This window comes from Pyrus communis, chromosome 2, assembly GCF_963583255.1.
Source record: "Pyrus communis chromosome 2, drPyrComm1.1, whole genome shotgun sequence".
NCBI lineage: Eukaryota > Viridiplantae > Streptophyta > Magnoliopsida > Rosales > Rosaceae > Pyrus > Pyrus communis.
Genome location: NC_084804.1, coordinates 33,354,937 through 33,369,621, shown reverse-complemented (window position 1 = coordinate 33,369,621; position 14,685 = coordinate 33,354,937). Strand labels below are relative to the sequence as shown.

Here is a 14,685-nt window from a genome sequence, read left to right as displayed (position 1 = left end):
AACCCAAAAGACCCAACAAACAGTAAAGGCCCAAGCCATGAAATACAACAAAAGAAAACTTAGGCTTCCATTGCAGCACCCGTCGCCTAGCATCCTTACCAACACAAACCCTCGCCACCAACCAACCGACACCTCGCCGATTGCAACATCCAAGCACGAGCACCTGTCCAAACATAGCCACACAGATGAGAACCAAGAACCAAGTAAAGGAAGCCTGTGAGATTCCACAAGCAACATTGCCAACAAAAGCAGACACGAGCCAATGGGAATACCGGAACTCTACACACCATCTCGAAGTACCGCAACAAATCGCAGTTATAAAGCAACTGCATATCGGAACAGAGATGAGCAAGGAGTAACGTCGATGGGGTAGGAAGAAATGGGCAGATCGAGAAGGAGAGCAGGGGAAAACAGCAAAAAGGAAAACAACAGAACAATGAAAGCACGACCACTAACCCCAACTACAGCTAGGGTCGGCGGCATCGAATTTGATCGGAAGTGCAACCCTTACACAAGTGGTGGTGAGAAAGGTCTCTCAAGTAGAGAGAAAGTCTCTCACAAGGAGAGAAAAAAACTATCAGGCTATAGTTAAAATGATATTTAGTTGCTTGTCGAGACAACCCATATGTATAATAAGACATTGAAAAAGGTGCCTCTATCATTTACACTTACGTGGTCGAATAAGTAGCTCCGATAGTCGCATCATGAAATTAAGGGGTTTTCCGAGATTGTGGTAAGGTTGACGATTCAAGTTCGGGAAATTTTCATGTTGAGGAATCAATGGATCATATTTTCAGATTTTGTAGGCATTCTCTTTCTTATTGGAATGGTATTGGAATATCTCCTGAAGTTGCCTATTCCTTTGCTCTTGATTTTCAGAGTTTGATCGCTATAAAACCTTAGGACACATTGTACCACAACACATTGTTCACCCTGGAACCTTATCTTTGCTTCAACTCTCTGGCATTGTTGGAAATGGAGGAATAATTTTTTCTTTAATGCTAGCCAACAACCACCTGTCTCACTCCAAAATATCATTTTTCAATTTGCAAGGGATTGGTATGATGCCAACAAGTGTTCTTCTAGTAAGCCTCCTAGACAAATCATCTCAATCCAGTGGATTCGTCCGCCAATTGGTAGATTTAAAATCAATACAAATAGGAGTTGTAAAACCCATTTAGCCACATAAGTGTTGGAGGTTTGCTTCGTAATTCTGAAGGGGAATGGATTAAGGGATTTGCTGCTAATTTGGGCAAATGAGCCATCATGGAAGCTGAGCTTTGGGGTTTTTATGGGACTTTCTATAGCTTGGGATGAGGGTTGCAGGGATCTGATTCTTGTTCTACTTTTACTTTGATCCAACAACTTATTTTGGTTTTGCACCCTCTCTATAGTCTCATTATTGACTGCAAAGAAGCTATCGAACGAAATTTGAGATGCGAAGTCACTCATATATATAGAGAAAAGAATGCCTCAGCTGACTTGGGTCATGGGTTATTTTTGGTTTTGTTTGTTGGGCTTTGCCCTCCTCTGTGAAAAAAAAAAAAAAAAAAAAAAAAGCTAGGGAAATTTTATTTGAACCCAACTTTTTTATCTCTATACCCAACTAATATTTTTTTTCTTCTTTGGTCTTCCAAATTTGTCTTTAAATAATAAACATTCTACACCCAAACCCCACGACCACCACTGCAGTGCCTGGATTGGGCTCACTGGAGAAAATGAAGGTGCAGTGATGATATGAGTTTAGGGTTATTGGGTGTAAAGATAAAAACTTTAACATTTATTTTTTTCATTCTTATTTATTTAAGGGCAAATTGAAAGTTTAGTAGAAAAAATTTGTTAGTTGGGTGTAGATATAAAAAGGTTGGGTCCAAACAAAAATTCTCTTAAAGTTTAATCACGTGATTAAGCTCTTGTGCAATAGAAGATTAATTTGGCCAAACTACCTGATTAAGATACTTACTTTCTCTTTAGGCTTAAATGTAAAAATGGTCTATGTGTTTTAGTCATTGGGTCAATTTAGTCCATGTATTTTTAATTTGCCCAATTTGGTCCCTGTATTTATCTCCTTTGGCCAATTAATGACATTTCCATCTAATTTATGTAAAAAAATGTATAAACTATTATAAACTTATTTATATATTTTTTATTTGATTTAAAATATTTAAAAATGAAATAAAATTAAAAATTAAAAGAAAAATTATTGTCCTCCCAACTCCCCAAAGTCCTTCCTAACAATACCCCCTCTCTTTTCTATGTCACAACCTTAATCATTTCTCATATTGGAAGTTTTATCACTTGTATGTGTTATTTCTCATTGATTTGCATTTTTCTATAAAGAGAAAGGGTAATTTTATATCTTATAATTTTTCTTATGAATTTTTTAACAAGGATTAAATAAAATATCCTTAATTGACTAAAGGAGACAAACATGATGACTAAATTAGCCAAATCGAAAACATGAGAACTAAATTGGCCATATAATTATAACACAATGACCATTTTGACATTTAAGCCTTCTCTTTAATTCACTGGTATCATCTATTTTCCCTTAAGCTGAATTATTATGTATCAATCTTGTAAAGTTGTCTTGTGTAGACAATATAAAATGAAAATTATTTGTGTATATTGAAAAGATTAAGCTCAGGGGTCACTTCGCCAGACTCCGTCTGCACTCTCCACCACTCCAATCGTAATGGTGAGTAAATCACTTGTATTTGTTTCCATTTTTGAAATTAGAGTTTTGATTTTTTTTCAATTGGAATTGGGGGTTTTGAATTTCATATAATAATTTTTTTCAATTGGTTTTGTGAGCATTGAGAACACACTACGAGCTCGTGTGTGTATACAATATGTTGGATTTGATCTTTATAAAGAATGGGAGAAATTGGGGTTGGGAAAGGGAAGAAAAGGAAACGGAACTTGAATTTCGATCTTCATACATGTTATTAAGGGCCAAAACCGAATTTGAACCAGTTCATACTAAAGGGAACTTGAACCCATTCCGAACTTGTAAAGTTTGGTTCACCCCTTAGTACCGTAATGTACCGTACTGAAGTTTTTTTCTCAAGTTCGGTTTCATTACATCCCTCGTACCGTACCATACCTACTCGTGCCCAGACCTATTGAATATAAACTTATATATCTGGGTCCTAACTCGTAAGGCCTCCAAAAAAGTTCATATAATTCACATACCAATCGGACAAATCCCGTACTAAAAACAATGGCTAGCTAGAAAGTTTAATTAGATTAGGTAATCTATCCTTTTCAACTTAAATGCACATTCATGATGTTAAGCAAATCATATTATGTTAACAAATGCAACAATTAATTACATTTATCCATTTGGAATGATATATATTTTCAGAGATGGATCGACAATCATACAAGAGAAAGAAGTGTAGTATGTATTTGTTTGGGGTCTGAAATTGCACCATTGGCCCTACCCAATTGACATCGTTGATCACTGTTCTAAAAATTCCTGCCTAAGCCTCGCTTAGGCGCTAGGCGGCTGACCACCGTCCCGATTAATGCTTAATAATTTGAAAATTAAGAAATGACGCTTAGATCTACTGAGGCGCCTGCCTAGTCCGCCCAAACCTGCCTAGGCACCCGCCTAGGTTGCAACTCACTTAGCAGAAAATAGATAACTTTCATTTTACACTTTATTTTTTCCAATAAATTGTGAGACTTGTTGAATACATGAATGAACACACATTATATGCTTGTTCCCCATGTTTTCATTATGTTCCAATAGCTTATTATATATATATATATCATTCTATTTTGTAGTTTATGATGAAATTATATGTATATATTAAGTATAAATAGACACTTCTTTATACGAAATATAATAGATTTAGTTAAATCCGTCTAATCCGTTGTCCGACTAGCACCTAACGTCTTTTAGAACCTTCCCATTGACGTTGAGGCCATTGCATGAAAGAAAATTTTAGATGATTTTCAATTAATTTATATTATTGTTGTGATAACCATAATAATTATTTTCTAAATCTAAAACTACATTAATAAAAAAAATTTTGTCAACCAAAAGAAGGTGAAAATACATTATTATCGTCTATCACAACAAATAAGTTAAGGATAGTAATGTAATAGCAATGGGATGGAGAAATGGAACTCTCCTAAATAGGCATTACAGTTGCTGGTTTTATTGGATCACGTGGTTTGAATGATTGGATAATTAGCAAATAAGAAGGTTCCATTTTTCATGGACCCTCAAGTGGAAATGTGGGATAAAAGATGGCACATACCATTTTATCCATTTGTGATTGTACATTTTGGTGGTGGTGATTTCACCCGATGGCGCGGTAAGTGTGGATTGGATACAGGCATCAAAGATGGTTTGATGTTCGCGACTTGGATTTTACAACACATCCAAGTGCATGGGTTATACAGAGTTGCGCACAATAAAAAAGGACAAAGGACCTTCAAGCCTTTCACACATTCTGAGAAATCCCTAATTCTCTCAACTTCGTCAACACATCTTCAATATTAACAACATTATCTGCTAGTGAGGAGTTCTTAGTCTTCTCGTCTCATTACTTTCTGGGTGAAGTAAGGTGTTGCCAAGTTACTTAAGTGTTCGGCACATTGAAAGTCAAAACTTTATTTGAACTTCATAGTAGTTAGCAATCTTGTCTTCATGTTCTAGAACCCAATGCCAAGATGCATTTCTTCCTTGGCAATGATGGTTTGTACACAAAAGTCAGTAGTGCATTCGACAACACTACGCCATTCATTCTACTCGCCAATTGAGTTCGGTCGCGAGTTGATACATCTGTATTCACCAAAAAAAAAAAAAAAAAAAAAAATTAATTTTTAGATATTGGCTCTTAGATATTCGACATGCGCGCTACATAAGTTTGGAAGCTTTTAGGATTAACTGCATTCTATATACCCCAACTTGACCTTAAGAAGAGTGGATAAACTTGGCCAAAAAAAGAAGAAAAAAGATAAAGGGCAAATAAGCGAGAAGAAACATGACACGGCACACGGACGACAATAGCAATAAAGCGTGCGTCCTCACGTCCATTGAATGGATGGGGGCTACAACATCGTGTTTCACGTGCATGCGTATTATACATAAAGGCATATACAGTGTTAGCTTATATTTTATAAAGTTTGCAGGCCACTTACCCAATTTGGCATATGCTTTTTCTTTTTACATGAATAACCAATGTGTTATGATGATACAAGTTTCTTAACATATCGGAGTTAGAAACATAATAAGACGGTGTTGCGATGACATTGAAATTAAATCTCAATAAAAAAAAAAAAGACTTTAATTGTTCTTTTAATTAAGCGTGGAATCGTGACTCTTTTGTTAACTTAAGGGGACAGCATACCTAAACCTAATTTAGTCACATTCTCCAACGGAAAATAGAGCGGTGTAATATTCATATACTTTTTTTTACTTCTTATACAATCTTGATTAATTTATATCGTTTGATCTTCTTCAATTCATTCAATCCAACGACCGAAAATTAAGATGGTGTGTGGAAGAGTAAATTGTAGCAATGGTCCCTCAACTTTAATCAAATTGGAGCAATGGTGCTCAACTAAAAATCTATTACCATTGGTCCCTCAACTCATCAAAATGTATAGTTATGGTCATTTTCGTCAACTTCATTGGAATTTTGTCAAAATAAGTTATGTTGGAAGGACCATTGCTACAATTGGGATCCATGTAGTTATGGTCATTTTCATCAACTTCGTTAAAATTTTATCAAAATAAGTTTTGTTGAAATGACCATTGCTAAAATTGGGTAAAAGTTGAGAGACCATTGTTCCAATTGGGTTAAAGTTGAGATATCATTTCTCCAGTTAGATTAAAGTTGAGGGATCAATGATAATGAATTTTTAGTTGAGGGGTCATAGCTGCACGTTTTGATGAATTGAGGGACCAATGATAATGAATTTTTAGTTGAGAGACTATTGTTTCAATTGAGTTAAACTTAAGAAACAATTGCTATAATTTTTTCTACATGAAAAATAGATGATATGAATAGCACATCCCAAAATAAAATGCACCGCAATTTGGTAGGATCTTCCTATTGAGACTGATAATTACTGAAATATTGGATAATTTGTCGGCCACAACGCTATGAGGGAGTATCTGGGAATGAATATACTCTTGCCGACAGATGCCAAATTCCAACTGCCAATCAAATGAGCCCCCCACCACCACCACCATCACCGGCCATAATAAATTCTCTTTCTGTAGTCAAGAAGAAAAGGAGGTACTTGGCCCTCACCTCAACTTTTTTGAGAAAGAACAAGTTTATCACTTTCATAAAGTTTCGGTCAATTATACTGTATAAATTTTTCTTTACATAACATTGTATTATTACATTTAAAATATTACGTAACGATAAATTTGTTCCATGCGAATTACCCTCCAACATCTTGAACTTTTTCTCCTTTTCCCCGAAAACCAGCTTCGATTAGTGTTCGTACTCTGTCAACATCACTCGCCCACAACTATTCAACCAGCATTTAATAATTTGACAACGTGTCATATTTTTTTGCAAAGCGGACCCATTTTTGTGGGTGATATAATAATGGCGTTTGTGGCTCGTCAAGACATATACCCATTTATCCATCAGCAGTTACGTAGTTAGGTAGGTCACCTCACTCACCCACAACCTAACACATCAACAAATATTGCTTACAAATTCTGGAAAATTCGACCAAGAAAAAGAAAACCAAATGCTCGCAAATTAATTTGTGTGACATGATTAGTTTTTTATCCATTAGTATTAATTTTACGTGGGAAGAAATTCCAAATTTAATCCTGTAATGAAGGTGTGAAAATACTTTGTATGTCAATCACCAAAATCTTCAATTGTTTGAATGATTGATTTTCAAGTCTCACACAATTGAATTTAGCTCAAGTGAGGAAGAAATACACTCAAACTATTAGAACAAACGATATTATCTACACTAGGAGAATAAGGTGAGTTTAGCCTCACAATAGGCTAACATAATATAGTTCAAACTCGTATTTGGTGAGAATTGAACCTAAAATCTTTCACTTACAAGTGAAGAGGAATATCATTAGACATGTCATGAAATTAGCAGTCTTATATGTAAAAAATTGATTGACTAAATGTTGTGTTAAAAAACAAGATTAATACTTGCATCTCCCCACTTGGAAAATGCAGATATTTCATTTCTTGCAAATAACGTATATCTTGCGTTCTGTCCAATCGCATATTCAAAAATGTTAAAAACAATATTAATATTTCTATCTCCCCACTTGGAAAATGCAGTATTTTATTTCTTGCGAATAACGTATATCCTGCATTCTGTCCAATCGCATATTAAAAAATGTGTGAAGTTAAGCACAACCTTTGAGAATTTCCTTAAATAACTACTTTTTGAGAATTTCTTATAGGACTGAGTGAGTTTCCGCTGAGAATTTCCTCAACTAACACCACACTACTCAAGTGATAATTTGTTATATCTTGAATAGAGAATAAAACAGTTTCCTACTTTTAAAGGTACTGTTAATTTACATCATATTTAAATGAGAAAAATAAACTTAGAATTTTAAAGAAGGAAGTAAAACTGTTTCCTACTTTTGAAGTTACTACTCGAGTGATAATTTGTTATATCTTGATAACGTGTCATATTTTTTTGCCAAGCGGACCCATTTTTGTGGGGTGATATAATAATGGCGTTTGTGGTTTGTCAAAGGCATATACCTATTTATCCATGGGGCAGATTGTCTGCCTTCTTATTTGGGTGTATTTCTCATCCCTTCTTATTTTATGCCATCACGGTTAAGTCATTTCAATATTTTATATTGATTTTTTTATAAAGATAATAAGATAAAAAATAATAAAAATATAAAATGTTGACGTGACTTAACTGTGACCGCACAAATAAAAGGAGATGTGAAGGCCAAACAGGAGGGTAGACAATCTGCCTCCTTTATCCATTAGCAGTTAGGTCACCTCACTCACCCACAACCTAGGACATCAACAAATAGTGCTTACAAATTCTAGAAAGTTCGACCAAGAAAAAGAAAACCAAATGCTCGCAAATTAATCTGTGTAACATTAGTTTTTATCCATTAGTATTTATTTTACATTGGATGAAATTCCAAATTTAATCTCGTAAAGAGGGATATGAAAATATTTTGCATATCTATTATCCAAATCTTTGAATGTTTGAATGATTGATCTTCAAGTCTCATACGAATGAATTTAGTTCAAGTGAGGTAAAAATACACAAAAACTATTAGATATGAGGAATGAAAAATACACTTCAGAATCTTGTGATACCATTTCTAATATTCCCTTCTATCTACATATTGTGATAAGTTTTTTTTTTCTTTTTTTTGAAAAAACTATATTTATCTACACTAAGGGAGAGGAGGTGATCTTAGCCTCACAATGGACTAGCATAATGTGATTCAAATTCGCTTTTAACAATAATCGAACCTAAAACTTATTATTTACAAGTAAAGAGGAATATCACTAGATGAGTCATGAAATTAGCAGTCTTGTTGGTAAAAAAATTGATCGACTAAATGATGTGTTAAAAAACAAGATTAATACTTGCATCTCCCCACTTGAAAAATGTAGATATTTCATTTCTTGCGAATAACGTATATCATGTGTTCTGTACAATCGTGTATTAAAAAATGTGTGAAGTTTGGATTAACCACACTCTTTTAGAATTTCCTTTATTGACCATTTTTGAGAATTTCCAATTGGACTGGGTGAGACTCCGCTGAGAATTTCCTCAACCAACACCACACTACTTGAGGGATTATATCTTGAATAAAGAATAAAATAGTTTCCTACTTTTGAAGTTACTATTAACTTACACTATATTTGGATGTGAGAAATAAAATTGGAATTTAGATATAACTTACACTATATTTGGATGAGAGAAATAAAATTGGAATTTAGATAAAAGTCAGAATTTATAAATTAACATGCACTAAATCTTTTGTTTGGATTCATAAATACTGAAATTTAGAATTACTGCGTGGAAAAAAAATACTTGAAATCTAAGACCTCCAATTTCAAAATTGAAAGTTTAAAAATAAAAAAAATTTCGTATTCAATTTCATTAATAAAATTCACAAACTCTAGAAAATAAAATCCCGTCATTTCAATTTCCGTCATTTTAAAATTCCTTAGTAATCTTAAATTTTTTCATCCAAACATAGTGTCAAGAAATTTTTAAGAGATGTGCTATTCACACACTTATTTTTATTTCTTACATATATTTGTTAACTTTGTCTATTGATTTCTTCAATTCATTCAATCCGTTGAACAAAAATTGAAAACAGTATTTATGAAATTAAAAATATATTTGTAGATATCACTACCTAATTTTTATTCTCAATTCAAGAAAATCTTATCCATATATGATTGCACTTGCCCAATTTAAATGGGTGCTAGCACTTTACGATAGAGCAATCCTAACCGTCCACCTAGGTAAGCATAACTGGCGATGCATATCGCAAGGGGACCGCATTTCACAATATAATTGTACTAGTTGATAAGACAAGTGATGTCAATCAATAAATTATTTCATTAAACTTAGCTGTACTTATAATTTGTTGTAACGTATGGTGTATGATATGCTGACGCTGTAAAAAAATGGAACCTATTTAACATTACTCATAATAGTAAGGCTTACCAGTATTAGACCATCTCTAATGATTGGGTTAAAAGTTAAATTTTTTAGCCCGAAAAATTTAGCTTTTAGCGCAGAAACAGCTTTTCTGCTCCAACTATTCTAGCCTAAAATTTTAGCTCGGGATTATTAAAGAAAGAACTTAGGCTATTTTTTTTTGTTAAATTAAATTTAAAAAATAAATAAATATGTAGACTATCGTAAATTAATTTTATGAACATTTTAATCTAAAAAAATTTAAATTCCAATAAATATTAGGTGGAGTCCACTCCGATTTCTGGGCTAAATTTTGGGGGAATTTGACATTGGTTTAACATTTAGCATTTAGCCCAAAATTTCCCCTTGGATTGGAGTGGGTTTGGAGGAAAATTTTGAGGGGTAATTTGGCTTTTAGCCCACCATTGGAGTTGGTCTTAGGGTGTTATCAGTGGGATGAGGATTCTCTCCGAATTTTTTTTGTGAGATATTATTTGTGTTTAATTTTAAATATAAAAATTTAAAATAATTTATGATTGCAAGATAGCAAGTGAACGGACACGATAAGATAATTTACATGATTCTCACAAAGAGAATCTAGAGAATCTTAATCCTTATCGGTGTGTCTAGATAACATGATTGAGCCCCTTTACTTTTACCTTATTTAGTATTTTACATTTGAACCGCTAAATATTCGATTTTTCTTTGGTGCAACCGAGCATCAAATGTAGATTTTTTTTTCACTTTTATATAATGATAAATAACGGCAATTGTCAGATTTGGATTCCAATCGGATTGGTCAAAAATCCTTTTGAATTGTTTTATTTAAAATTAAACATATTCAATATTTAATAAAAATTAGTCGCACAATGTACAATAAACAGATACAATATGATGATCTTTATGATCCTCATAAAGAAGATTCAAAGATTGTGTAGCTGTTTCAAAAGGATAATACTCACTTTTTGATTTTGTTTCAATGAAATTTTAAACATGTTTTATTGTTTTAAAAAATAATAAACATATTAATTAATGTATTTTTTACTTAAAAAAATAAGCAGCACTTGACAACATTTGATTGAGCTAAATCAAAAGTAAGTAGCCACTTAGTACTATGGTCTGGTGATATTTCTTTTCACTTGAAAGTGAGAGGTTTTAGGTTCGAATATCGTGGATGATAAATTTGATATCAAATTAGTTGCCCATTATGTGGCTTAGTCAAACTCTCCCTCTCTTAGTGTAAAAATATCGATGTATTAAAAAAATAAAAGTAAAAAAATAATAAAAAATGAGTATACAGGACACTCAATCTCAGCTGTACGATTAAATCAGACGGTAAGAAAAAATTCTGCAAGCATACTCGGTTGCATTAATTGAATAAAAAATGGGTAAATATTGGGCACCAACATTATAAGTACCCTCCACCATGCACCCAATTCCTCACACCATCACAACCCACGTTACAAATCCTCCTCCTCATCATAACCATTCTGTTTTCCGCATAATATCCAAAAACCTATCATGTCTGAAGAGAAGCACCACCGCGGTCTCTTCCACCACCACAAGGATGAAGACAGACCCTCAGACTACCCTCAGTCTGGCTACTCTGATGAAGGACGTCCCGGCGGCCTCGGTGGTGGTTACGGCGACACCAATGATGATTCTGGTGAAGGACGTACCGGTGGCCTAGGTGGTGGCTACGGCGACACCAATGCTTATTCTGGTGAAGGACGTCCCGGCGGCTATGGTGGCTATAACGAGACCACTGCTTACTCTGAGGAAAGAGTTGAAAGACCCGGCGGTGGCCGGTACAGTGAGACCACTGCGGCATATGGCAGCACCACCACTCATGAATCTGAAATTGATTACAAGAAGGAGGAGAAGCACCACAAGCATCTCGAGCACCTCGGCGAGGCCGGTGTGGCTGCTGCCGGCGCTTTTGCCTTGGTACGTACTGTATTTTAACCCACCTATACATATATATATATATATATTTTTTTTTAATTTAAAAGAATAATGCTAATAAGATCAAATTTTGAAAACCAAATGATGTGGTTGTTGATGATGAACTTATTACTAAAGGTTTGATTAACATACTTATTTCTTAATAGTAACACATTATTTGGTTTAGAAATTTGGTCTCCCTAACTTTATCATTCTCAAAATTATTCATGATTTTGATAGGGTAATGCGGGAAACCAAAATTTCTAAGCCAAATTTGCAAACCAGTAGATAATTGGATTATTCATTAAGCGTCAATCAATGTGTTTGTTTCTTATTAACAACAGGTTTACAAATTAGTTTAAAAATTTTAATCTTTTTGTCATTATCCTTATCAATATTTGATCACTTTACTCTTTATCACTTGACCCTTTATCACTTTACCCATACTCTTGCAACCGAATCACCGTCCTCGTCCTTTAACCTTCATTTTTTTGTCTCACGTTATTCCAATCTATCAACTCTGTCCATTGCAACTTTAATTTTGAAGAAAGTTGAAGTTTTATTGTAAAATTAATTAGTAATATGGAGAGTTGGGCAATTATTGATGGACTAGGTAGGTAAGATACGGAATCAAAGTCCACCATTAACAATGGACGGAATTGATGAACTTTATAGGCATGTAAGATACGGAATCAAAGTCCTCGTGTAAATGGTACAGTTGCAATCAGGAGAAGAAATGAGTTAACTGATACTTTCGTAATAGTTCATGTAGAGTTTTGATATTAATTGAGCCTTAACCACCTGATCTTATATATACGAGGACAAATCTAATCAAATATGTGTAAATTTCAAGGTTTTGTTTTACATTGATGTGAGATCGATGCTAGCAAGATATATAACTTATGTCAGTTTCTATATGATGTGTGTAGCATGAGAAGCAGAAGGAAAAGAAAGATCCAGAGCATGCCCACAGGCACAAGATTGAAGAGGAGATTGCTGCAGCAGCTGCTGTTGGTTCGGGTGGATTTGCCTTCCATGAACATCATGAGAAGAAAGAGACAAAGGAAGAAGAGGAAGAGGCTCATGGAAAGAAGAAGCACCACCTCTTCTAGATCTATGTGGATTGTGGAACATCATCTTTTGACTACATATGCAATGTTGTGTTTTTACTAGTTATCATCTGCAGTGATCAGTGAGTGTGTGATGCTTAATCTCAACAATATCGCTACAATTGTTGAGTGGTTTTATGTCCTTTTCAATTAATGGGTGCTATCTGGTTTTCTTTTAGCATGCCATCTATGTATGTATGTATGTATGTATGTCATTGTCATTGTTTATAATAATACCGTTTACTCGGTGTTTAATTCCTATTGGCCACATCTCATTTTGAATGATTTCTTCATACCATTAATTTTTTATATGTAAAAACTCGGTGTCCATATTTTATCAATTCAACTACGAAAAATTCTTGCCGAGCTTACTAACGAAAGCTTGTAACCCAAGTGGGGGCACCAGGTGTTGGGACGCTGGTTCAGTCTCAGCGGGTCGGGTCCGTCGTGGCTCTGGCCCGCCCATTCCAAGCCGGGAGTTAGGCTGTGTGGCTTGGGTGAAGGCTCAGGCTTCACGGTTCCTAGAGCGGAGGGTACTGCGTAAGGTTGGTTTCACATAATAACGATTATCTCCCACTCTCGGCAGTGGAAGGATAACGAGTCGGTGCCACCTGGATCCATTATGGCCCGCTGGACTGTTCCAATTGAACCAACATTTTTTTATGATTCAGAAAAAAAAAAAAAAAAAAAATCTTTGACAAAAAGAAAAAAAAATAAACGACGAAAAATTGACTTAGCAAGTTTCTATCCTATAAGACAAAGGGTACGTGGAACGATGAACATCTCACAATGGTTTTTGAATCGTCTCATAGTCGTATTATGTAATTATTATTAAGGATATTTTGATATAGACGCCTCGTTTTTAAATATTATAGACTAAACATCTATTCCTTTTGCAAATTTGATTAAACATTTTCCCTACAATTTTGGTACTTTAATTTTATTTCATTAAAAGTCTATTCACGTTAGCATTCCTTTTTTTCCTCCTATTTTTATGATCTCTTATTATGATGATTTAAGATTTTTTACTTTTTATTAAAATATTTATTTTAGTAAATTAAATAGAATGTAACAAAACTCGTTGTTAGGTACGTTTGGTTATATCGGTATGTTTGATTATAATGGTACATTTAGGTATTTGGTACATTTGAATTTTTGGTACGTTTGTTTTCAAAACATAAGTTTTATTACTTTTTGTCCTAATAATGAGGAATTACTTAAATTAATTATTTTTTTTATAGAAAGAGTCGTTAATAATGCAAAAGTTTAAATTACTTTAATTAATTATTATTTTCTATAGAAAGAGTCATTAATTAACGGTCAATAGCCTTTTTGTTAATTCAAAATTATATGATGTATCGTTGTTATTTAGCATTATCTACAATAATAAGGATTTATCTCCGATCAACTAAAAGTTGTTCCACAGACTTATCTACCAAAAAACAAGACTATCTAGAGCATTGTGTATGAATCAAACATATTTTTAAACATTCCAAAAAGATGAATATTCATTTTAATATAGTTTATAATTGGATACGTTTTAATTCGGGGTTGGTACGTTTTCGTTTGACGTTGGTATGTTTTCATTTAATGTTGGTACGTTTCCATTTGGCGCGGGTGTACGTTTAGATTTGAAAAGTTTAAATTTTTAGACTTAAATATAGTTGAAGTTATTTAAAATATATAACAGATATTTAAATGTAAATTATTTTCAATTAATCTGAAGTAGTTCAAGTCTAAGTATCTTAATCAAATATTTCAAAAGCTTAATAAAAAACTCAAAAAGCATAAATGTTTAGTCTACAAAAGTCTAAAATGAGGTATCTAATTCTAATTTTCTCTTATTATTGATACTAGTATATGGGTAAACACACAGCGTGTGAGAAAATTTTTTATTTTTGTTTTTGAAAGAGAAGGAGAGAGGAAGAGAGTGATAGAGAATGTAGGGGTGGGGTGTTTTTATTTTTTTTATTTTTTA

At 33.6% G+C, this 14,685-nt stretch overlaps 1 protein-coding gene across 1 annotated transcript; it reads left to right on the top strand.

The window, feature by feature from the left end:
* Positions 1-11,088: 11,088 nt before the first annotated feature.
* Positions 11,089-12,968, top strand: LOC137726480 (abscisic stress-ripening protein 5-like). The gene is made up of 2 exons (XM_068465416.1): positions 11,089-11,601; positions 12,528-12,968. Exons 1-2 carry the CDS (start codon positions 11,176-11,178, stop codon positions 12,708-12,710), a joined length of 609 nt encoding a protein of 202 aa, XP_068321517.1. The 5' UTR covers positions 11,089-11,175; the 3' UTR covers positions 12,711-12,968.
* Positions 12,969-14,685: the final 1,717 nt, after the last annotated feature.

Bases quoted from the DNA above. Each gene is read 5' to 3' on its own strand.
- LOC137726480 (XM_068465416.1), top strand. From the start codon at position 11,176: ATGTCTGAAGAGAAGCACCACCGCGGTCTCTTCCACCACCACAAGGAT. The intron at 11,602-12,527 runs GTACGTACTGTA...TGATGTGTGTAG, and splicing joins CTGCCGGCGCTTTTGCCTTG to CATGAGAAGCAGAAGGAAAA.